This window comes from Oryx dammah, unplaced genomic scaffold (genome assembly GCF_014754425.2).
Source record: "Oryx dammah isolate SB20612 unplaced genomic scaffold, SCBI_Odam_1.1 HiC_scaffold_27, whole genome shotgun sequence".
Taxonomy (NCBI): Eukaryota; Metazoa; Chordata; class Mammalia; order Artiodactyla; family Bovidae; genus Oryx; species Oryx dammah.
Window position 1 is genome coordinate 7,232,050 of NW_024070211.1, and position 25,815 is coordinate 7,257,864.

General features: G+C 47.8%; 1 protein-coding gene across 1 annotated transcript; it reads right to left on the bottom strand.

Moving 5' to 3' along the window:
• Positions 1 to 27: 27 nt before the first annotated feature.
• IL22RA1 (interleukin 22 receptor subunit alpha 1) lies at positions 28 to 25,815 on the bottom strand. Its single transcript, XM_040229706.1, has 7 exons — positions 25,740 to 25,815; positions 21,494 to 21,626; positions 20,176 to 20,354; positions 18,380 to 18,555; positions 6,849 to 6,987; positions 2,927 to 3,048; positions 28 to 2,016 (listed from the first exon to the last, which is right to left on the bottom strand). Exons 1-7 carry the CDS (start codon positions 25,780 to 25,782, stop codon positions 1,063 to 1,065), a joined length of 1,746 nt encoding a protein of 581 aa, XP_040085640.1. The 5' UTR covers positions 25,783 to 25,815; the 3' UTR covers positions 28 to 1,062.

Consider the following 25,815-nt stretch of genomic DNA (forward strand, 5'->3'; position numbering starts at 1 on the left):
ATTTTATTTTTTAATTTTATTTTTTTACTTTACAATACTGTATTGGTTTTGCCATACATTGACATGAATCCACCACAGGTGTACATGAGTTCCCAACCCTGAACCAGACATGATTTAATCTCAGCCTCACCACAACCCCATGCGGTAGGTGTTACTATCCCCATCATACAGATGAGGAAACTGAGATTTCAAACAGCGATTCATTTGCCTGTAGCCATGCGGCCGGGAAGTGTTAAGGCTGGAGTTGGAACCCAGGTGGGCTGAACCCAAGGCTGAGTTTCCAAAGTTGTGAAGTAAGTACAGTTGTAGTTGTGTCTCCTTCAGGCGCCCCGTGGCCCCATGTTCCTTTCAAACCCCGCTCCCAGGATAGGGTCTGGAACTCCTGCTGACAGACAGGGTTTCTGTGTTCTCCCTGCCTGGTGGGCCTGCACTTCACTTGGGGTCCAGCCTCCAGCAGAGGATGGTAGCTGAAACAGTGCAGTTTCAGGCAGTAGGCCTGGGTGGGGCTGAGCCACAGGCCACACTCGGCCCTGGAGTCTTGCCATCTCGCAGGTTGTTCTGGTTCTGCCCAGTCTGCTGCGAGGTGTCCCTTTTCAGGCTCCTTTTTCCCATTTTCGGGGAATCACAGAGGAGGCAGAGACCTCAGTCTGCTGAACCAGACTATGAAACTGGCCAGGAAAGGAGTGAAGAGGGGTAGGCTCCAGGAGAACTCTGTGTCCAGTGTATTAGGAGCCGGGGCCCTGTATCTCTGGGAGGTCTCCTCGCATTACCTCCCTCTCTCTGACTGTCCTGCCCTGCAGAGCCCGGCGTGCTAAAGCTCGTTTGCACACGATAGACCTCTGAGACTCTGGCTGGAGCTCTTCTCATGTCTTTTTTTGCTCCAAAAGGATCTCAGCCGAGGCGAGGGTCCAGCCTCCTCCTCTGCTGGTTCCTCGAGGGCACCCACCTGGGGAGGGCTGCAGAGTGTGCGGCGTCCCTGGATGCGGGAGTGACAGCCAAGGATGTGGGGGCTGAGGGGGTGGTGGGGACAGGAGGAAGCCCCAGGCCTGCCCTGTTCTCCGCTCAGGACTCCCACTGCACAGTTAGGGCCAGGCCTCGGAACAGAGAGTCCAGCTCCGTGGGCGACTCCAGGTCTGGGGCCTGAAGGCCTGAGCTCTCGGCCTCAGTCTTGGACGCCGGATCCTCATCACTGGGACACACGAGGGACTCCAGCAGGCCCCAGGGACTTGGACCCTCGTCTGTGGGGGAACATGGGAGGGAAGGAGTCTGCAAAGGGAGGTACCCGGGGTGGCCCTCAATCTGGACAGAGGAGAGGAGGGGCAGCTGGCCCTTTAGGGAGCTTCGTGTTCCTGGCTCCCTTTGGCCTATGGTATCGGAGTCAGAGTCTGAGTCTGTGTGAACCCCTAGATGCTGGTGGGAGGATTTTGCTTCTTGGGGGTCCTCCATGGCCAGGGGGATCACCTCCTGTAGCGAAAGGCCACCTGGGCTGCAGCTTCCAGCTGGCACCTCTTTCTGGAGCTGCCCCTTAGTTCCAAGGTGTTTGGGACCAGAGCGTGTCACAGGTGGGGAGTCTCTCCCAGACCCTTCCCCGCACATCCCGTAGGAAGGAGACCAGCTGTCTGGGGTGGCCCGCGGGGTGTAGGAAGGAAGCTGGGCCTCTGAGACAGCCTGCGGAGTGTAGGAGGGGGGTTTAGCTTCCAGGGTTCCCTGAGGTGCGTAGGATGAGGGCCTGCCCTCAGGAGCAGCCTGGGGGGCATAGGACAGCGTGGGGAGTGCCTGGTGAGGTGGTCCTCCGGAGGGCCGGAGGACGGGGAGGTCTGGCTGCCCGAGGTAGGCAATCTCAGGCAGGCCGTGCCGCAGTGGGGGTCCCGGAGGCTCCGTGGGGTCGGAGACCTTGACTTCAGAGTACTGGACAGGCTGAGCCAGACCGCTGGAGCCGCTGAGGTCGAAGACAGGGATCAGGGTGTGCTCCTGGATGAACCGCAGAGGCTGGAAGGGCAGGATGTGCTGGACATCCTAGGCAGGGAGAACAGCATGCCCATTAGAGTGCCTTCTCAGCCCCCCGCCCTTGAGGATGCCATGGGCGCCGCGGTCCTCCCCAGGGGTGGGGGCGAGGACAGGGTAAACCGCCTGAGGGCTTTTCCAAGATCCATAAGCCCTGCCTTCTTTCCCAGGGGTTCCTCTAAGTGCTGGGGCCTCTGTGAAGGAACAGGGCTCTGGCCCTGTTAGCTGAGGGCCACTGCCAGAGTCTGGCTGGGCCAGGGAGAGCAGTGAGTCAGGCTGTGATTTCTCCAGGAGGTGGGTATTCTGGAAGGAGTTGACTCAGATTGGGGATGACCTTGGGTGATGCTCCCCAGGAGGTGATTCAACTGCTCTTGAGCTCCCGAAGGGCCTCATGGAGGGAGAAAGGAGGGGAAGGGTGGGGGAAAGCGGAGGCCGGGAGAGTGTTCAGCAAACGGCTCAGATGGGCTTTGACTCGGAGGGGCCAATGGGTCCAACTCCTCCAGCCCCAGACTGTACAGGCTCTGCAGTGGACAGAGATGCCACGCTGGGGGCCAGACTTGGGCTGCTGATATGACACATGTGGTTTGCTAAGGCTTAATTTAGAAAAATTAGTTGCCAAGACTTGAAATGTAGGAGAGTTCACACTACCATCTGAACTTCTGACTTCATTGGTAAAAAATGCAAAGATGTGGCCACACTGGGCCCGCGATCCCAGGTGGCAGAGCCTGCCTGGGCTGCCCATTCAGACGGGGCATGTGTCCCCTTGAAAACGACATGGCTTTTCTGTTCCATGCCTTCTCTTCCTGATCCCCTAGCTCTTGTCAGTCCACCCCAGGGGCTGCCAGCCATGTCTCTAGGTTGGCGGGAGAAGCAAAGAGCCGGGGGTCCCTGGGCCCATGCCCTCCCCGGGGCCCCTGCTCACCAGGGAGCTGGGAGGTAGAGGCGGCTTGGTGATGTATCTGTAGCTCAGGTAGCAGAGCCCTGCGACCAGGAAGCCCATGGAGAACAGGAAGGCGCCGGAGAAAGAGTAGGTCCACGTCCGATCTGGGTCAACGAGAGGCAGAGCAGGAAGGCTGAGGCTGTCAGTGTGGGTGCTGGCAACTCAGGTCTCGACCCCCAACTCCACCTCTCGGGACAGGCTTGGGAAGGCCTCTTTTACTCCCAAGACTTATGGGGCCGGGGCGAGGGCACAAATGGAGGGCCACACACCATATGTCTAAATATTAAGAATTTATAAATTGTGTTTTTGCATTGTTAAGTAAAATATGTTCTGTGCCCCCTCCTTGACAAATATACTTTTCACAACAACCTGGAAGGCTTGAAGCTTACTTCTTGGACTCCTTGGGGTGCAGAGTGGAAAGAAGGAAGTACAGGGGGTAGTTCCTGCAAGCCCAGCCCAGCTCCAGTCCATCCTGCCAGGGGCCTCATGCACAAGGATATGGGCTCATGGTCAAGTTCATCCATGGTCTCTACAATACCCATCCTTTGGCCACCCTTTGGACTACAGGCTTGTCCTCTTGAAGAAAGACCCAAGGAGGAGACCTGCTGAGACGACACAGGCTCTGGCCATTGATGCAGGGAATTTTGAGGCTCACAGAATCCACGGGGATCTGCCCTCTTGGACTTAAGGACCCTTCATCTTGTGGGGAGGGCCATGTCCAGGGCAGGGCTGGAGCAGGACCTTACAAGGGCCCCTCTTGTCTGGGTCTAAGGGATGTCCTGCCTTTCTGGTGGGGGCTTGGGAAAGAGGCAAAGGGAGGGGGGATGGACAATGAGAGGGGCCTGGCTTGCCCACATCTCAGTCAAGGTCTGAGCTGGCTATTGGGAAGACCTCACTCAGGAGGGAGCCTGGGAAGCATCACCCTTTCTAAAGCAGAAGGAGAGGACAGATGAGGGCTTTAGTGCTGAGCCTCCTCCCTACAGTCCTGTGTCTTTGGAATGGGTGCCTGCAGCCAGTTCTTGGCATGACACACTTCCTGTCACCAACCCAAGTGGGACTGGGAAGTAGCTTGGTCAAGAAGAGGTAGCTGGGGTTGTCGTCAAAACTGGTGATTTGGGACATCTCTGGTGATCTAGCGGTTGAGAAGCTATCTCCAATACAGGGAACGCTGGTTTGATCCCTGGTTGGAAAACTCAGCTTCCACAACTAAACCACTGTGGCACAGTGAAAGAAAGCCTGTGCGCTGCAACGAAGACCCAGCGCAGCCAAGACAGCCAACAGAAAGCTGGTGATCGGGATTACCCAGCGGTCTTGACTTTCCAAGTCACCCTCCTTCAGTTCCTGGCCCCTGTGTGGCTTCAGCTTGGGTGATCATCAGTCGCCAGTGACCTCGGCAATGACTGTGAACCCTGGGAATTGTTGGAGACTTTACTTCCAGCCCTCTCCTTACTCCTTCCCAAGCCCCTGTGGCGTGGGCCTCTCTGGGTAGCTTCCCACTTGAGTGGTACCCTGGCCCCTGCCACGTGACACTCCCATCACTCTACTGGGGAGGGGACAGGAGCCACATGTTTCTACACGACACGCCTAACGTGACCAGAAAACTGCAGCTCCCTGTACAGGACAGGGACTTGGAGCATTTCTGCCATCTCACTCGTGGGGAAGTAGGAAGACAATACAGAAAAAAGCACTGGAAAGTGGGGATTAGAGGTCTGGTTCAGCCTCTGATGTGTTGAGCCTACTCTCTTCTGCATGACCCTCTCCCATCTAAGATTTATTATTAATAATAACAGTAGCCAGCGATGACTGAACTCTTACTACATGCCAGGCACTGTGTAGAGTGCTCTACCAGTGCTATCCTACCAAACAGATGGCTGTGTATGCCCCCTCCTTACAGATAATGAAGCTGAGTCTCAGAGAGGTTGGGTGACTTCAACAAGGTCCACAGCTACTTAGTGGCAAAGCCAGGGTTGACAGGTATAACTCCAAAGCTCATCCTCACAGCTGCTACACAATGATGCCTTTGTTTCCTTGTCTATTAAATTAGGATAGGGGGTGAGCCGACCCTTAGACCCCTTTCCAGCATCAGGATGCTGGGTTGATGGTCCAAGACGTTTGGAGAGGTAGATAAAGGAGGGGTCCTGGGCTTTGGGGTAAGACAGACTCCTAGATACAAGGCCAAGGGCAGGATGTTTCATCCTGAAATGGAAGTAAGAGGAATAAATGTACAGTAGAGAGGACTGGATCTAAACGAAATTGCAGAGTGGTGATTAGAGCCCAGTCTTCAAAATCAGATGAACCTAGTTAGGTTCACTGACCAGCTGTGTGATCATGGGCAAGTTGCTTAACTTCTCAGAGCCAGAGTTCCTCCTCTGTAAAATGGGGATGAGGTAACCCAACTTGCCGGATTGTTGTAAGGATTCAATGAGATAATATATGTCAAGCATTTTGCACAGTGTTTGGCACTAGAGTAGGTCCTTAATAAATGGTAGGACTTCTTATAATATTCTTGATTGTAAAGGATAAGGCACCTTCTATATGTCACCAAGAAACAGTCACCAAAAAGTATGATTTATATCAAAGCAGCTACAGTCTTAGAAGAAAATGATATCATGAGTTAGATCATGTAGGATATGGGCAGATCAGAAGGATATGGTGGAGTGGTCTGCAAGCTGTCAATAAGCAAGGGGACAGGGGCGAGCCAGGAATGGAGGAGATTTATCCAGTAGGACCCGAGGAGAGGGTCACAAATCATATATACACTCCTAGCTCAGTGCCTGTGACATGGGTTTCTTTTTTCTAGTTCTTCTGTTGCCAAGCTCTACTCTGGTCTTCATTTGGCCCTTTCCCCAGGAAGGGCACGCCCCCTGCAAGTGGCCGGTGCTGGCTGGCCCACCACGCATATCTTCCCATAAAAACTAAAGCACTGGGACTCAGGTAGAGAAGTCAGTCTCTTACAGACTCTTGGAGAAACCGTTGAGTTGATTTTCTGAACAAAGCTGAGGACCAGAACCTAACTGATGATGATTCTACCAAGCTGCAGTTATACCCTTGGGTCCAGCCTCTAAGCTGCCTGGCCTCTATCCCTCACAACAGAAATCACCTACTGACATCATTAACCTAAAGATGATGACTAGGGTGGAAACTGTTTTCCAAATCCATCCAACCCAGGGGTATCGCTTTCATCCTCTAAACTTAACAGCATTACATTTCTATCTCCATGAAAATAAACACAAATAAAAATGTCCTGATGCTTACAATGAGAGTTGAGTTTCAATGTGCTGGAGGAAAGGAACATGGGACACCACCTCCTTGAGCCAGTGACTCAAAACTATTTCTATAGAAGGGTAGTGATGAGAGTGTCTTCCCTGGAATTAGGCCTCGTTCTGTCTGTCACCACCTGTGCAATTTGGGGCAAGTTACTTAACCACTCTGTACCTCAGCTTTCTCAGTGGAACCAAGATGCTTCATAGATAGCTCATGAGAATTGTGTTTTGTAGTGTCTGGTCCCTGGCTGGTACTGCAGAAATACTATTATAATCATTGCTATTTTTATTTGACCTGGGAAGGTAATAAGGGATCTTTTAATCTTTTCTGCTCTCCCATCAGCGGATTATTTCCCAGGATGTCTCACTTGAGTTAATATAAAGTTGAATTTGCTTTGCCAGGATACGCACGCAGTTTGCCGGAGAGAGGAAATTCAGATGTAGGCTGGAGGGTGGAGAGTAAACATCTGCTATGATAACCCACCAGCTAACTCATTTATGGATAAACAAAGATTGACTTTAATAATACACCGGTCATCCTTCTGTGTGCGTTTTTTTAAGAGCATGTTCAAGCCTCACCTGGGTTATCGGGAGGAAGGAATTCAGCAGTCCCACCTCCCTCTGGCTTCAGCGGAACTTACCTGGCAGCGTCGTCAGTTGGCACTTGTAGGGAGCGCTCTCCTTGAACAAGTTTGGAATACAAATCATGATGGTCCCAAGGAACTCCGTGTCAGGGGTCAGGCCGACAAACTCAAATTCTCTCTGCTTCCCTTCAAGGTGCTGAATTTGACAGAGAACGCAGAGCAACATCTCTTATACACCAACCTCCATAAGGAGCCTGCTTACAGCTCTGCCAGGGTCATTGCACTTGGTAAAATGGCACAACCAGCTGCCCAAACCATACACTGGTAGGTCAGTCTGCGGTGCTCCATTCCCAGTCCCCTAACTTCTGGTTTCTCCCTAAAGCCAGTGAGTTGCAAGCTCAGTGTACTTTCACTTGGAACAGGGTCTGGCATTTAGTATGCACTCTATAAATACTAGGTGCTGTTATATTACCACCATCAGGGTGGCACCACCACCACCACCACTGGCAACATCACCATCACCATCACCATCACATCACCATCGTGACCACCAGGACCACCACCACCACGACCACCACCATCACCACCACCACCATCACTCTAAAGGACAGAAATGGTACGGACCTAACAGAAACAGAAGATATTAAGAAGAGGTGGCAAGAACACACAGAAGAACTGTACAAAAAAGATCTTCATGACCCAGATAATCACGATGGTGTGATCACTCACCTAGAGCCAGACATCCTGGAATGTGAAGTCAAGTGGGCCTTAGAAAGCATCACTACGAACAAAGCTAGTGGAGGTGATGGATTTCCAGTTGAGCTATTTCAAATCCTGAAAGATGATGCTGTGAAAGTGCTGCACTCAAAATGCCAGCAAATTTGGAAAACTCAGCAGTGGCCACAGGACTGGAAAAGGTCAGTTTTCATTCCAATCCCAAAGAAAGGCAATGCAAAAGAATGCTCAAACTACTGCACAATTGCACTCATCTCACATGCTAGTAAAGTAATGCTCAAAATTCTCCAAGCCAGGCTTCAGCAATACGTGAACCATGAAATTCCAGATATTCAAGCTGGTTTTAGAAAAGGCAGAGGAACCAGAGATCAAATTGCCAACATCTACTGGATCATGGAAAAAGCAAGAGAGTTCCAGAAAAACATCTATTTCTGCTTTATTGACTATGCCAAAGCCTTTGACTGTGTGGATCACAACAAACTGTGGACAGTTCTGAAAGAGATGGGAATATCAGACCACCTGACCTGCCTCTTGAGAAATCTGCATGCAGGTCAGGAAGCAACAGTTAGAACTGGACATGGAACAACAGACTGGTTCCAAATAGGAAAAAGAGTCCATCAAGGCTCCTTTTGTCACCCTGCTTATTTAACTTCTATGCAGAGTACATCATGAGAAACGCTGGGCTGGAAGAAGCATAAGCTGGAATCAAGATTGCCAGGAGAAATATCAATAACCTCAGATATGCAGATGACATCACCCTTATGGCAGAAAGTGAAGAGGAACTAAAAAGCCTCTTGATGAAAGTGAAAGAGTAGAGTGAAAAAGTTGGCTTAAAGCTCAACATTCAGAGAACGAAGATCATGGCATCTGGTCCCATCACTTCATGGGAAATAGATGGGGAAACACTGGAAACAGTGTCAGACTTTATTTTTGGGGCTCCAAAATCACTGCAGATGGTGACTGCAGCCATGAAATTAAAAGACGCTTACTCCTTGGAAGGAAAGTTATGACCAACCTAGGCAGCATATTCAAAAGCAGAGACATTACTTTGCCAACAAAGGTCCATCTAGCCAAGGTTATGGTTTTTCCAGTGGTCATGTATGGATATGAGAGTTGGACTGTGAAGAAGGCTGAGCGCCGAAGAATTGATGCTTTTGAACTGCACTGTTGGAGAAGACTCTTGAGAGTCCCTTGGACTGCAAGGAGATCCAACCAGTTCATCCTAAAGGAGACCAGTCCTGGGTGTTCACTGGAAGGACTGATGCTGAGGCTGAAACTCCAGTACTTTGGTCACTTCATGCGAAGAGTTGACTCATTGGAAAAGACCCTGATGCTGGGAGGGACTGGGGGCAGGAGGAGAAGGGGACGACAGAGGATGAGATGGCTGGATGGCACCACTGACTTGATGGACATGAGTTTGAGTGAGCCCCGGGAGCTGGTGGTGGACAGGGAGGCCTGGGGTGCTGCAATTCATGGGGTCACAAAGAGCGACTGAGTGACTGAACTGAACTGAACTGAACCATCACCACCACCATCACCCTCACCTCTCCATTCTTCCTTCTTCTAGTTCTGCTTTTCCTCCTTTTTTTAAGAAATAAAATAACAAAAGCCTCTGACTGTCCATCAGTCCCTTACCTCCTCATCGCTTCTGTCTTGCTTGGACCTCAGCATGATTGCCCTGGATTCTTGCAGCGGCCTCCTTACTGGCCAGCAGCCTCTGGTTTCGGCCCTGTCCACTTCCAAACTTACCCTGTGTCACAGTGATCTCTCTAAACAATTAATATGATTGCAAAGCTCCTCTATTCAAAATCCTTGATGGTCTAGGTCATATTACAGAGTGAAAAACCCTGGTCCCTGCCCACCTTGTTCACTCCTCTCTCCTTACAGCTCACCTAATTAGTTCCTGGGTTCCGCCCCCTCAGTGTTGTTTTTCTGAAAATTTCACTCTTCGTCTATTTTTTTCTTCTTCTTCCATGTATTTTTTGTGGATTTTTTTTCTTGATCTGTGGCTCCTGTGATCACCAATGTGTGGATAACCCCCAAACTGGTCTCAGTGAGCTCTATGGAATTCCCGGGTCACCCTGCCAGCTCTCTCCTGAACATCAGTCTGTGGCCTTCTCTAACTTCACGTGTCTAAACATCCTGATCTCCTCTCTCTGGGGTCTGTCCCATCTCCAACCCCAAGCTGGCGACTGTATTTGATTCCCTAGTTCAGTCATTCAGTCACGTCCAACTCTCTGAGACTCCATGGACTGCAGCACACCAGGCTTCCCTGTCCATCACCAAGTCCCGGAGCTTACTTAAACTCATTTCCATCGAGTTGGTGATGCCAGCCAACCATCTCATCCCCTGTAGTCCTCTTCTCCTGTCTTCAATTTGTTAATAATGTCTTTCTTGTTCTAATGTCCAAAGCATAAACCTTAAAGCCATTTTCCAACAAATGCTCTCTCATATCCTTTGTATATAATTGCCCTGAAACAATCCATGAACTTTTCTTTAAAGGTCTAGGACCTATGTTCTTGGGAGTTTAAAGGCTAAGAAGTTTCTTCTTTGGTTCTTTGCCTTTCAGCTATGCCTTCCCTTTTCCAGGCACGTGGAGGCCAAGGTTTAGGGTATTTATGGTTTTTCTTTTGAAGGGGGTGAAGAAGCGCATATATGGATTTAACAACTTATTATTTTATGGAACTCATATGGTTGAAATGATCATGTGATACAATTCCAGTAGAGTTTTCAAGGTCCAAAGAGTCCTTCCGTCCCCCGTTTTTTACTGCTTCCAACCTGGTTCCATATCCAGCATGTACCATTGCAATAGCCTTCTGATTTCCCACGCTGACCACTCTTTCATTTCTATGTTTGATCTCTCTTCTTTCTCAGTAATTTACAGCTTCTATTGGACCAGTCTTCCCTAAAATAACAACTATAAATTCTGGTCAAAATGAAAATTACTTTTAGGTATTGGAAAGTATGTAAAGCAGGCAGATACTGGAGAAAGGCGGAAGGGGTAGCACTGAATGAATTTCTCTCTCTCTTTAGTATCTTTGGGCCTGAGGACAGGACCCCATTTATACCATGTGGGATGGGTAACAGCTAGACAAAATCTTGTGATCTTACCGGTTTCAACAACCAGAAGACAGAGTTTAGGGCAATCATGAACGTTAGAAAGTGCGGGGAGAAACCACAGATAGGAGAAGTTCCTAGAGAGGAAGACCTGAATTCTATGTATAAACTTTGTCCAAATTCTTGGCTGATACCTAAAGTAGACTCCCAGCAGTCCAGGTAAGGTTTCAACTGAACATTACACAGCTGAGATTTTGGAGCTTGAAGTTCCCAAATTAAGTGCCTATTAAGGGACAGAGGAGCTGGGTAGGCTGTGGTCCATGGGGTCGTGAAGAGTCAGACACGACTGAGCGACTTCACTTTCACTTTTCACTTTCATGCTATGGAGAAGGAAATGGCAACCCACTCCAGTGTTCTTGCCTGGAGAATCCCAGGGATGAAGGAGCCTGGTGTGGTGCTGTCTACAGGGTCACACAGAGTCAGACATGACTGAAGTGACTTAGCAGCAGCAGCAGCAAGACAAATAAAAATCAGTATTCTTTGGAGGAACATAAGAGACAGTCCTTTCAACATATCATTCACAATGTCTGGGATGCTTTCCAAAATTTTTAGGCCTATAAAAAGGAGAAAATGTAATCCATACTCAGGAGAAAAGACAGTTAATTATGACTTACTCCCAAGATAACCACAATGTTTGAATTAGCAGACAATGATTTTAAAGACAGTTCAGTCGCTCAGCTGTGTCCGTTCTTTGTGACCCCATGGACTGCAACACACCAGGCTTCCCTGTCCATCACCAACTCCAGGAGCTGGCTCAAACTCATGTCCATCAAGTCGGTGATGCCATCCAACCATCTCATACCCTGTCGTCCCCTTGTCCTCCCTCCTTCAATCTTTCCCAGCATCAGGGTCTTTTCCAATGAGTCAGTTCTTCACATCAGGTGGCCAAAGTATTGGAGCTTCAGTTTCAGCATCAGTCCTGCCAGTGAATATTCAGGATTGGTTTCCTTTAGGATGGACTGGTTGGATCTTCTTGCAGTCCAAGGGATTCTCAACAGTCTTCTCCAACACCACAGTTCAAAAGCACAGTTCTTCAGCACTTAGCTTTCTTTATGGTCCAACTCTTACATCCATACACAACTACTGGAAAAACCACAGCTTTGACTAGATGAACCTTTGTTGGCAAAGTAATGTCTCTGGTGTTAATATGCTGTCTAGGTTGGTCATAGCTTTTCTTCCAAGGAGCAAGGGTCTTGGCTGCAGTCACCATCTGCAGTGATTTTGGAGCCCAAGAAAATAAAGTCTGTCACCGTTTCCATTGTTTCCCCATCTATTTGCCATGAAGTGATGGGACCGGATGCCATGATCTTATTTTTCTGAATGTTGAGTTTTAAGCCAGATGTTTAACTCTCCTCTTTCACGTTCATCAAGAATGGATGGCTCTTTAGTTCTTCTCTGCTTTCTGCCATAAAGATGCTGTCATCTGCATATCTGAGGTTATTGATATTTCTCCCAGCAATCTTGATTCCAGCTTGTGTTTCATCCAGCCCAGCGTTTCTCATGATGTACTCTGCATAGAAGTTAAATAAGCAGGGTGACAATACACAGCCTTGATGTACTCCTTTCCCAATTTGGAACCAGTCTGTTGTTCCATGTCTGGTTCTAACTGTTGCTCTTTGACCTGCATACAGATTTCTCAGGAGGCAGGTAAGGTGGTCTGGTATTCCCATCTCTAAAAATTTTTCACAGTTTGATCCACGCCATCAAAGGCTTTGGTATAGTCAATAAAACAGAAGTAGAATGTTTTTCTGGAATTCTCTTGCTTTTTCTATGATCCAAAAGATATTGGCAATTTGATTGCTGGTTCCTCTGTGTTTTGTAAATCCAGTCTGAACATCCAGAAGTTCTTGGTTCATGTACTGTTCAAGCCTAGCTTAGAGAATTTTGAGCGTTATTTTGCTAGCATGTGAAATGAGTGCAATTGTGTGGTAGTTTGAGCATTCTTTGGCATTGTCTTTCTTTGGGATTGGAATGAAAACTGACCTTTTCCAGTCCTGTGGCCACTGCTGAGTCTTCCAAATTTGCTGGCATATTGAGTGCAGCACATTAATAGCACTCTCTTTCAGGATTTGAAATAGTTCAGCTGGAATTCCATCACCTCCACTAGCTTTGTTCATAGAGATGCTTCCTAAATCCCACTTGACTTCGCATTCCAGGATGTCTGGCTCTAGGTGAGTGATCACACCATCGTGGTTATCTGGGTCATTAAGGTCTTTTTTGTACAGTTCTTCTGTGTATTCTTGCCACCGCTTATTAATATCTTCTGCTCCTGCTTAGGTCCATACGTTTTCTGTCCTTTGTTGTACCCATCTTTGGATGAAACGTTCCCTTGGTATCTGTATTTTTTTGGAAGAGATCTCTAGTTTTTCCCATTCTATTGTTTTCCTCTATTTCTTTGCAGTGATTACTTAGGAAGGCTTTCTTATCTCTGATATTCTTTGGAACTCTGCGTTTAGATAGATATATCTTTCCTTTTCTCCTTTGCCTTTCACTTCTTCTTTTCTCACCTATTTATAAGGCCTCCTCAGACAACCAGCTAATATAAGTATGCCTAGGGAAGTTAAGGAAAATGTGTTCATAATGAAAGAATGATTTTTCAGTAACATACAGAAACTATAAAAATTAGAGACTTCAGAACTGAAAAAAAAATCTAAAATAAAAATGCCCACTGAATAGTCTTAACAACAGATTGGAGATGACGGAAGAATCAAAGAACTTGAAAACAGATCAATAGAACAGACAAAATTAGATAGTGGTGACGGTTGGAAAATTTCTTGAATATATGAAAAACCACTGATTCCTGCCCTTTAAAGGGGGTGAATTTTATGGTATTTTAAGAATTTTTCAATTCTTAAAAAGGGAAAGACTATCAGAATGCTGTCTAAAGACATATATTTTAAACATAAAGGCACCAGCCGGAAGGTTCGAGGATGCGCTTAAGGGCTCAGGCTTCCAGAATCCCATCCTCCCTCCCTCCTGCCTGCCTGGGGGGTGCGGGGGGAGGGACGGCTACCACGAGATGAAGCATCACATAGATGTGTGGACAGTCTGTGTCCACAGTGTCTCGATGGTCAGCACCCGTGGGAGCCACCACCACCTCCAGGAAGACCTCTGGTCTTGCATTTGCCAAGGCCAGAATTTGAGGACTGCTCCTGAGTCCATCTGAGACGTGTGGTGTATGGCAGAAACCAGCACAGTATGGTAAAGCAATTATCCTCCAGTTAAAAATAAAATGTTAAAAATAAATATAAAGGCACCGATAGATTGAAAATATATGGATATAAAAAATATACCATGCAAATTATAGATATAAGGCTTTGTTGTTGTTAAGCTGCTAAATTGTTTCTGACTCTGCCCATGGGATTTCCCAGGCAAGAATACTGGAATAGATGGCCATTTCCTCCTCCAGGGGATCTTCCTGACCCAAGGATCAAACCCACATCTTCTGCATTAGCAGGTGGATTCTTTATTGCTGAGCCAGCAGCGAAGCCCCAAACACAAGGCTAGAGTCCCTATATTAATAGTAGATAAGGTAGAGTTCAATAAAAAGAGTCTTACTAGAGATAAAAGGGAACAATTCATAATGATGAAAGGGTCAATTCACCAGGAGGCTATAACAACCATGTTTGTAACTGTCTGATAATAAAGTTTCCAATATGCACAGAATTAAAGGGGAAAAGAGACAAATCCATAATCAAAGCTGGAGATTGTAATACTCTCAGCAATTAAGAGAACAATAGAGCTCCCCCAAATCAGGAAAGACATAGAAGATTTGATTAACACTCTTAGCCACCTTTATCTAATTGGTATTTGTAGAGCACTCCACAAAACGCCCGCAAAACACCCATTCTTTTTGAGGGCATGTGACATATTCACCAAGAGAGCCCATATGCTGGGCCATAAAACGAGTCTCCACGAAGGTGTGAACTCATACAGAATATGTTCTCTGGTCACAGCCTGAATTAAACTGTAAATCAGTGACAATAAAATATTCATTCAAACCCCAAATATTTGCCAAAAATGAGTTGTGATAAAGCCTCTTCCTGCTCAGTAATCGCTACTCGCTCCCCTTGATGACTGAAGCAAATAAAGACTCGTGATTCCTCTATTTGCCCTCCAGACATCTATGGCATGGCCCCAGCCTGTCTTTTTAGGGATAGCATTGTTCCTCTCCATCAGTGGTTCTTAAACTTTAGGGTGAGTAGTGATCACTGGGTTCCTACTAAAATTCAGATCCCAGAGGTGAAACTATAGAATTTGACGAAGCAGATTATAAGGGGGCCCAAGAACATGCATTTTAAACCAAGGCAGTAGGAGATTGTGATGCCATTGGTTTGGGACCAGGTTTATTTATTGAGAAACTGTTCTGCATGTCCCTAAGATTCAGCTCAAATGGGTAGTTTTGTTCTTTCCAACACTATCCTAAGTTTCCCTGCTTTTCTCTCTGATCGTAGTGGGACAAGGTAGACCAGAGAAAGCTGGGGCGGGGAGGGGGAGGAATGTGGGCTTGGAACAGAGCTGGCTTGGAGTCTTGACTGTGCTATTATTTGCTGACCAGTCTTGAGCAAGTGACTTAACCTCTCTGAACCTCCGTTTTCTCAATCAGAAAATGGAGATAGAATCACCTGCTTCATAGTGTTGCGACGAGGAATAAATGACACAGTCAGCGTATATTACCTGGTACACCTCAGAAACTGGTCTTGGCACGAGAAAGTCCCCTGTTCTAGAGGCTCTTTCCAGCCTCTCTGCGCTGACACCTCCTCTCTCATTCCAGCTGCCCTGTCTCTCACACACTCTTGTTTCCCTCTGCCTCTAGCTGTCTAAATTCTTGCTTTCATTCTTGCCACACACATTGGATTATAAACTCCTTGAGTGCAGGAATAGCCATTCAGTGGAATTATGGATTAATGGCCCACACTGCAGGGGGTAGGGGGACATACTTCATATTTTATTTTCTGAATACAAAAAGAAATGTGTAACATTTGACAATTTACACCCCTGCCTTCCACATTTCATTATTACTGATCTTAAGACACTGTATGCAGTTCCCTCAAAAAGTGGAGAGTCAGCAAAAAGAATTGCAGCAGTAGAAATTGATTCCTTGAGTACAAAATGAAGCAGGGCAAAGAATAACAGTTTTACCAAGAGAATGCACTGGTCATAACAAACACCCTCTTCTAATAACACAAGAGACAACTCTACATATGGATACACCAGATGGTCAATACCGAAATCAGATTTTTTTTTTTTTTTTGCAGCCAAAGATGGAGAAGCTCTCTACAGTCAGCAAAAACAAGACTGGGAGCTGACAGTGGCTCAGATCATGAACACTTCACTGCAAAATTCAGACTTAAATTGAAGGAAATAGGAAACACCACTAGGCCATTCAGGTATGATCTAAATCAAAACCCTTATGATTATGCAGTGAAAGTGACAAATAGGTTCAAGGGATTAGATCTGATAGACAGAGTGCCTGAAGAACTATGGATGGAGGTTTGTAACATTGTGCAGGAGAGGGTGATCAAAACCATCCCCAAGAGAAACAAATGTAAGAAGGCAAAATGTTTCTCTGAGGAGGACTTACAAATAGCTGAGAAAAGAAGAGTAGTGAAAGGCAAAGGAGAAAGGGAAAAATTTACTCAACAGAAGGCAGAGTTCCAAAGAATAGCAAGGAGAGATTAGAAAGCCTTCTTCAGTGAACAATGCAAAGAAACAGAGGAAGACAACATAATGGGAAAGACTAGAGATATCTTCAAGGAGTTTGAATAAGCTCAGGGAGTTGGTAATGGACAGGGAACCCTGGTGTGTTGCAGTCCATGGGGATGTAAAGAGTCGGACACTACTGAGTGCCTGGACTGAACTGAACTTCAAGAAAACTAGAGATACCAAGGGAACATTTCATGCAAAGATGGGCACAATAAAGGACAGAAACAGCAAGGCCCTAACAGAAGCAGAAGATATTGAGAAGAGGTGGCAAGAATACACAAAAGAACTGTACAAAGAATGTCTTAATGACCTGGATAACTATGATAGTGTGGTCACTCACCTATCACTTAGAGCCAGACATCCTGGAATGTGAAGTCACGTGGGCCTTAGGAAGCATCACTACAAATAAAGCTAGTAGAGGTGATGGAATTCCAGCTGAACTATTTCAAATCCTAAAAGAGGATACTATTAATGTGCTGCACTCAATATGCCAGCAAATTTGGAAAACTCAGCAGTGGCCACAAGACAGGAAAAGGACAGTTTTCATTCCAATCCCAAAGAAACACAAGCTGGAATCAATATTGCCAGGAGAAATATCAACAATCTCAGATATGCAGATGATACCACCCTAATGGCAAAAAGCAAAGAGGAACTAAAGAGCCTTTTGATGAAAGTGAAAGAGGAGAGTGAAAAAGCTGGCTTAAAATTCAACACTGAAAAACAAAGATCATGGCATCTGGTCCCATCACTTCATGGCAAATAGATGGGGAAAAAGTGAAAACAGTGGCAGATTTTATTTTCTTGGGCTCCAAAACCACTGTGGACGGTGACTGCAGTCAAGAAATTAAAAGATGCTTGCTCCTTGGAAGAAAAGCTATGACAAACCTAGACAGTGTATTAAAAAGCAAAGACATTGCTGACAAAAGTTCATATAGTCAAAACTATGGTCTTTCCAGTAGTCGTGTATGGATGTGAGAACTGACCCATAAAGAAGGCTGAGTGCCAAAGAATTGATGAGTTTGAACTGTGGTGCTGGAGCAGACCCTTGCGAGTTCCTTGGATAGCAAGAAGATAGAGATCAAGCCAGTCAAGCCTAAAGAAAATCAACCCTGAATTTTTGTTGGAAAGACTGCTGCTGAAGCTCCAACACTTTGGCCACCTGATGCCAAGAGTGGACTCATTGGAAAAGATGCTGATGCTGGGAAAGATTGAAGGCAGGGGGAGAAGTGGAGGACAGAGGGTGAGATGGTAGGATGGCATCACCGACTCAGTGGACATGAGTTTGAGCAAACTTCAGGAGATCGTGAAGGACAGGGAATCCTGTGGGGCCATCCATGGGGTTGCAAAGAGTTGGACATCACTTAGGGACTGAACAACAAAAGAAATTGATTCCAGTATTTTCCAAAGTGGACATGTGAGAATGTTAATAGAAGATGTTCTTCAGAATGTTAGAAGGCATTCTGCTACTGCTGCTACTGCTAAGTCGCTTCAGTCGTGTCTGACTCTGTGCGACCCCATAGACGGCAGCCCACCAGGCTCCCTCGTCCCTGGGATTCTCCAGGTAAGAACACTGGAGTGGGTTGCCATTTCTCCTCCAATGCATGAAAGTGAAAAGTGAAAAGTGAAAGTGAAGTCGCTCAGTCATGTCTGACTCTTCACGACCTCATGAACTGCAGCCTACGGGCTCCTCCGTCCATGGGATTTTCCAGGCAAGAGTACTGCAGTGAGAAGGCATTAGGCAAAACAAATCAAAACATGTAATGAAAGTAAGGGGACTTTCTCTGATCAAATACGTGTGAGAACAGTTGTATTAAACAAACTGAAACTGGAGTCTTGAGTTTGCAGGACTTGTCAGAGACTTTAGCACACTATTGTGTGTGTGAATCTACAAAAGGTAGGCTGTAGATGTATTCTGGGAAATGCTGATTTATATAACACATCTCATTTCTACTTAAAGCAGTCCAGAGAGGAAAATGGGTTTTGGAGGCAGGGAAGGACCATGGTGGTGTGTATATTTACCCCTCATTTACCATTTGGTAGGTGCGGTTGATGTCCAGCTTTAAGCGGTAGAGTAGGTCCTGGAAGATGTCCTCCAAGGTCAGCTGGTGGCCATTCTGTGCATGGATCGGTGTGTAGGTGGGATGGATAATCATCTGGATGGATCTCACCTTGGGGATACAGGTCACATCAGGTGGTTTGATGCTAGCTAGAAAAGGGAGAGAGAAAAAAGAAATGAAACAGTTGGAATCAGCCAGAAGTGTCTGAGGGGCTGCCGTGGGCCTTGGGAAATGATTGCTTCCCACCCCCTCCCACCCCTACCCCAGCCATGCTTCTGAAATCATCACCTAATTAACAGGTGAGAAGAGAAGCAACTGGTGCTTGGGTGTAAGGCTGGCAAAGGGGTAACCAAGGGTGCTGGGAAGAGCCCAAGGAGAGGGTCCTGGCCCCCCTAGGCTGATCATCCCCCCCTCCACAAACCCCCAGTCTACTGGCAATGAGAGTTTTGGGGAGTGACGTTTCAACTATGCATCCTGAATTTCCAATATCATTGATGTAGCCTCAAAGGCAAGGCCTAAGACTTCAACCTCTCTCAAGATGAATTTTCCAAATAACCAAATGACCTTTCCTGGTTTATAGAACCTTTTGTAAATTTGATGAATGCTATAGTTGTTTGCTCCCCCAAAATGTACATATACAAAAATTTTGCAAACAATTTTAGGGATTCATGTCTCCCCCTGAAGCTAACTTATAAAAAGTCCTCAAGGGTCCATTGACCTCCAAGATTAAAATGATCTGCACTAAAAGAATGTTTGCTTCAGTTATTTATTAAAAAACAACAAAATCCTGATTCCTTCCAAAAGGGAATCAGGGAAGTCAGGTAAAATACCTCCATAGAATGGATCATTTTTGTAGTTGTGAGATATCCTGATATGGAAAAGTATTTAATGACATGGGTAAATGTTCATGATACCATGATATGAAAAACAAACCACCAGATTACAAAAGAGCAGATACAGCTGCTAGGAACTGCGGTTATGTTTAAGTGTTCCAATTATTTGGGCTTAGTTTTATTTTTTCTTTGCGTATTTCTATATTTTCCAAATTTCCTACAGTAACTATGCATTAATTGAACAAGCTGAGAGACAATATAAAATAACTTGCTGAATTTTATTTTTTATTTTCCTAAAACACCATGTGACTTTTAAGTCAGTTAGTGAACATCACCCGCTTAACTTGTGTGAAGAGTTTGGCGACTCATCCATTTATCCACCCATCCATCTAATCCTTCATCAGTTACGTATGGAGCATCTCCTGGAATACAATGGGTCCCACACCCAGACACGCCTTCATGAAGCTCACATTTCAATTCAGATGATATCCATGCAAGCAAACGATAAAGACAGGCTATGATCTGAGCTCTGAAGTCAGTGAACAGTTTATGGTGATGGAAAATAGCAGGTGATGGCCTGTATAGTACAAGGGAGTTGTTGGGGCTGTGGGGTGGGGATGTTCACTTAGGAGGTGATGTTGAAACTGAAATCATGACTGGAGATTGAAAAAGAGTCAAAGAAGGAGTCGGGGGATGGAGTTAGGAGGCCTTGGTTGTGCTCAAGTGGCAAGGTGAAGGTCTGCATACAAGAGGTCTAGAGATGGAGAAAGATGGAGAACCACACGGGGGAAGCTGTCCAGTCTCAAATGTCTTCCCTAAAAGCCACATCCTTAACTGGCCCTGAGAGGCAGAGCCCGTCTGGATGCTCCACCCACTCCAGAGGGGAAAAGGCCATCCTCCCACCCGCATCCCGTGCAACGAGAGGCCCCCACTCACTGTGCTGCAGTGGGCTGAAGCGGTTGGTCATCTTGGTGGCAGACCGGCCTGCCCCGTCAATGGCGGTGACCCGGGCGTAGTAGAGCTCAGTGAGGTTGCTTGTCTCCACGGTAAGGTTGCAGGATTTCTGGGTGATCTGCTGGCAGCCCTCCTTTTCCAACCACTCTCCCTCTCCATACCTGTGGGCAAGGGAGGGGCTGGAGCACACCTTTCATGAACAGGCTTGGCAGCCAGCCTGTGGTTTATTAATATTGATAATGATATCAAATATTTACTTAGCACATGTGTCCCAGGCTTTTTATGCAGATGATCTGTTAGTCTTCAGACCAACCTCACAACAGTGTTGTGAGGTTCACACATTATTAATATCTTCCTTCCTTTTCAAGTCAGGAAGCTGGGGCTTAAGGAAGCAAAATTTGCCCAGGTGTTTTCATCATGCATGCAGGAAGCCAGGATGTGAACTCAGACGGTTTGAGTTCATGTTCTGGGCACTGTTAGGCCCATTTACAGGCCAGGGACCTGGGCTGTGGAGAGGGCAAGTGACTTGCCACGGGATGAAGTGGCAGGATCAGGAATGGAACCCAGGTTTGCAGATTCCTGAGCCCATGCAACGCCCCCCTCCTGCCTGGGAAGGGAGATGAGCGGGAATAGGGCTGAGTGGGGGCTGGAGGGGGTGAACATGACTTTTTGTTGACTTGCGCACATGCGTGCTAAGTCGCTTCAGTTGTGTCTGACTCTGTGCAACTGTATAGATTGCAGCCTACCAGGCTTCCCTGTCCATGGGATTTTCCAGGCAAGAGTACTGGAGTGGGTTGCCACGCCCTCCTCCAGGGGATCTTCCTGACTCAGGGATTGAACCCACGTCTTTCACGTCTCTTGCACTGGCAGGCGGGTTCTTTACCACTAGCGCCACCTGGCTGTTGACCTAGTTTCCCCAAATAATAAAGCAATGATTGGGCATTTGTTCTTTGCCAGGCACACATGCTAATGACTCATTTAACCCATCCAACAACCCTAGGAGGAAAGTATTATTGCTATCTTTACTTCATGGATGGGAAATGGAGGCTTGGTGCATTTATCTACCTGCCCAGGGTTATAGGATGAGGGGCTGGTGTTTGCCTCCAGAGCCCATACTTGTAACCATCATTCTAACCTCTCCCTGCAGAAGAAACATCAAGGAGCAAAGCCATGTCTTGGGGGAGAGTTGCTGAGTGACACCAGTCTGGGTCCGAGGGGGATGTGGGGACATATGGAAGAGGGGAGGGTTTTCTTTGGTTTCAGAGCAGAGTCAAAGGGGTAATGTTGCTGGGGAGCCTACGTCTTATACTGGACGCTGTAGACGGTGTCGGGGGCGCTCTCCAGCTTGCCGTCCCACGTCAGGATGTTTTCGAAGTTGCTGGACTGGAACGTCACGTGCTGAAGGAGATGTGAGGTGTCCTCAGTGATGTGAGCTGCCAGAAGTGGGAGCAGGGTGAGCAGATGGGTGCATAGACCCTGTGCTAGCCCCCTTTCGAGCTGCCCACCGAGGGGGTGAGCCAGCAACCACTTAGCAGGAGACTGTGCTAACCGACCCTCCCGCTCCCCTTCACTTCTTTTTTTTTTTCCTTTTTATTGAGCTATGATTCACATTCCATACAAGTCACCACTTACAATCATACAGTTCCGTGGTATTCTAAATATATTCACAAGGTAGTGTAGACCACTGCCGCAGGTCTAGTTCTAGGATGTGTTCATCGCCCCCAAACAAATCTTGTATCCGTGAGCTGTCATTCCCATCCCTCCCCTCCTCCCAGCCCCAGGCAACCAATAAATAATCTACTTCCTGTCCCAATGACTTTGCCTATTTGGACATTTTCTATAAATGAAATCATCCAGTTGGCCTTTTGTGTCTGGCTTCTTTCACTTGGCATCATGTTTTCAAGGCTCATCCGTATTACATAGATTAGCACTTATTTCCTTCTTACGGCTGAATCGTATTCCATCGTGTGGATAGGTCACATTCTGTTTATCCTCCATCAGCTGCTGGGCATTGGGGTTGTTTCCACTTTTTGCCTATTTTGAGTAATGCTGCTGCTGCTGGTAGTGCACAAGTGTTTTAAGTGGACATAAGTTTTTGGTTCTCTTGGGTAGGAGTGGGATTTCTGGGTCATATGGTGATTCTACATTGAACTTTTGAAGAGCAGCCAAACTGTTTTCCAGAGAAGTGACTGCACCATCTCACATTCCCATCGGCGATGTTTGACTGGGTGCGGTTATTTCACACCCTTGTCGACACTTGCTGTTGTGTTCACTCATTTCTCAGCACCATCTGAAATCAGTGTTCTCACCAAGGGAATATTTTAGAGGTATTCAACTAATGTCTAAGAAGTAACTTTCCTAGAACCAGTAATTTCAAGCAAGGGTGGAGAAGATGTTTGTGAATCCCTGCCTCTCTGCTGGTGGGTCCAGTCCCTGCCCACCCACCGCACACCTGCTGAGGAGGGCAAAGGCGCCTTCCCCAGCTCCATGGGTTTCATAGGGGCAGCATGCTGACTGAGGCCACATACAGGTTCATGGGGTCGCAAAGAGCCAGACACGACTGAGCAACTGAACTGAACAGGCAGCGTGTCCTTGGGGAAGCTGTTTAAGCCATTAGAACTTCAATTTCTTCAACTCTAAAATGGAAACAATTGGACCACAGCAGCAGCTGCCATGTCTGAAATGCACGTCAAGTACCAGGCACTGGGCTAAGTCTCCTCATCAAGTCCTCCTGACCACCTGATGAGGCAGGTTATGCCCATTTTATGGATGAGGAAAACTGAGGCTCAGAGAGGCAGGGTGCAATACTCGTCACAGTAGTTAGCCTGCTTTTGGGGGCAGATACAATGGGCCGAGGAAGGTGGAGCAAAGGCCAGAGCCCCAAGAAGAGGACCCAGGAGGAGGCATTGACCCTGAAGCAAATCTTCACTGTAAATGAGAGCCCATGACTTATAGATCTCCTCTCAGCCCTCCCAGCTTGGTCTGAGGAAAGGAGGAAAGCACAGGAAAATGGTGACCAGAGCAGCAGCTGGCTCTGCGCATGCTCAGAGGGCCTGGTTGGCTGGGGTGGGAAATAGACAGGTGCAGACCCAGCTGAGTCAAGGCCTTGAGGCCTGTGTGTACGTGTCTTTGATGTGATGTGTGCCTTTTCCCCACCCCCAGCCCAGTCAGTGACGATGACTGCCAGAAGGTCCAGAGAGTGAGGGAGTGGAGAGTTATTTACTCCATACAGGATTTCTGCAAGAGGGGTCCATGGGCTTGGGAGGCATTTGTGGGGAAAGGAAAATATCTCAGGACAGCCTGACTCTGCTGTGTATCCGTCTGCTAAATCTAAGGCCATATCCCTCTTGGAATCTGGGTGGATCAGACAGTCCCAGCAACTGCAGAATTTTTTGTGTTCTCAGAGCCCCTGGACTGGGGTTTTAGGGGCCGGGGGTTTCTTCCTGCCTCTAGTCAATGTGATGGATATAGTGCTGAGTCCCACAGTGTGGCTGGGATCTTGTTTGGGTCTGAGTCTTGGCAGAACTGGGGTCTGTTCTGGAGCAAGGGACTCCCAGATGGTGCTAATGGTAAAGAAGCCGCCTGCCAATGCCGGAGACAGAAGAGGTGCAAGTTCGGTCTCTGGGTCGGGAAGACTCCCTGGAGGAGGGTGTGGCAACCCTCTCCTCTAATTCTTGCCTGGAGAATCCCATGGACAGAGGAGCCTGGCAGGCTACGGTCCACAGGGTCACACCGAGTTGGACATGACTTAGCGACTGAGCAGGCACTCACTGAAGGGAGGGGTCCTGGATTCAGAACCGGGTCTTAAGTTGAGGCAGGGAGCCCACTTGAGGTCAGAACTCAAGGGTGACTTCAGGCAAGGTGGTGAGGTCAAGAGCAAGCAAGAGAGAGGGATTTGGGAGAAGGCCAGGGTGTGCCCGGGGGTGGGCTCGGCTATGGTCTGCCGGGGGAGAGTTGCTGATTGGAGTCGGTATCTTGGGTGGGCTGCGTGGGTTTGGAGGAGGCAGGTGGCTGAGGTTGGGACATGCTAGGGAGGTGAAGGGCCCAGGTTGGATGGAGACGGGGACCCCTTTCCAAGAGGAAGTGAGGTTGGCTTCCTGAAGTCAGGTGGGTGGACCTTGGCAGACCCCCCTCTTTTAGGGGCTGTTGAGGGCTAACAAGATCTCCCCCTTTTCTCCTGCCTACTCATTCCTTTTCCCTCTCAAACTCATCATCAGCTCCTCAGCCCACATCGTCTCTGTGCTTCCTGGGTAAAAGTCTACATTGTGAAATCGTGGGGAGACATGTATTGTCTAGAGATTGACAGCCTGGGAGATGTGTTCAAAGGAAGTTTTCGCATTTGCTAGGAAAAACAATTCTACATCAATCAGTTGGGAAGTTAAGGACAAACAAGCAAAAGCAATTCAACTTGCTCTGGAATCAGCCAAAGAATTCCAAAGAAGGCATCTGGGTCTCCAGAGGGACCTTAGACTCCTAACAACTTCCTAAAGGCTGGTACCCCCGGGTCCCACATCGTGAAGGGCCGATTGCCCCCAGCCAGAATGGGTGGGGGTCTGGAGGGACAGATCTGGGGTCTCTTGAGGGGGAAGCATCAAGTCTCCTGAACTTATCATGAGTTCAGTGTGCTGGGAATGCCCAGCTTGATGCCCAGGGGAGGGTGAACTGGGGGGCTGGGACAGCAGCTGGAAGCCCCGTGGATCCGCGCAGGACACAGCGGGCACAGTGTTGGAGGGGCTGGAAGTTCCAGCCTTTTATGGCCTTCACCCTGCTCTTGAGCTTGAAGGGACCTTGCAGCGGCCACCCCTCCCCCTTCTTCAGCTGGGACTATGCTTTCACTTTCTCAGACAGTTCCCTGAATTTTATTAAACATCTCAGGGAGCAGAGAGACAATCTAGGCTCTCAAGCATTGGTCCTGAAATTCTCCATAACCGTACATCAAAGAATCTACTTTATTGGCTGTGAAGACTATGCCCTTGAGTCCCGTTTTCTTAAGAGTGCTGGTGTTTGAAGACCTATTAGTGCACCAGACCTGAGCACTCTGTGAGAAAGGGCTCTTTCAGGTCTGGCACAAGGGGCTGGAAGAGGCTCCCTTGGGGAGCATGGAAGGAGGCAATGGCCGGACTCAAGCTTTGTCCATCCTGATGCTTCCTCACCTCCCCATGTCAGGCCAGTGGCAGCCAGAAGCAGAGGAACAGAAGCACAACTTCTACCAGAAAGATGTGAGTTGTCCAAGGATGTCCGTCTCCCTCAAGCTAGTTCTCCACCCGCTCGGGTGGGAGCATCCACAGATTCAGACGGGTGAGAGTCTTGAGGGTCAGTTTAGTCTCTGGAAGAACCCAAGATCTGAGGGACCCTCTCTTCCCCACCCACCCCCCTCAGCAACCTGAGCTGGTATCTACTTCTCCCCGGAAACTCCCAGTGCAGCCCAGCAGAGAAGAAACTGAGACTGGTCATGCTGGGGCTGGATGGGGTTCCGGCGGGGGGACAGCCCTGATCATCGACTCCTGGGTAGGGGCACGTCTGAGCGCAGGGTGATGGGCACTCACCGAGCAGGGATCCCGCCGCCAGGATGGTCAGTAGTGTCCTCATCGGGGCTGGGCACAGGGCCCTCTTCCAGTCTCT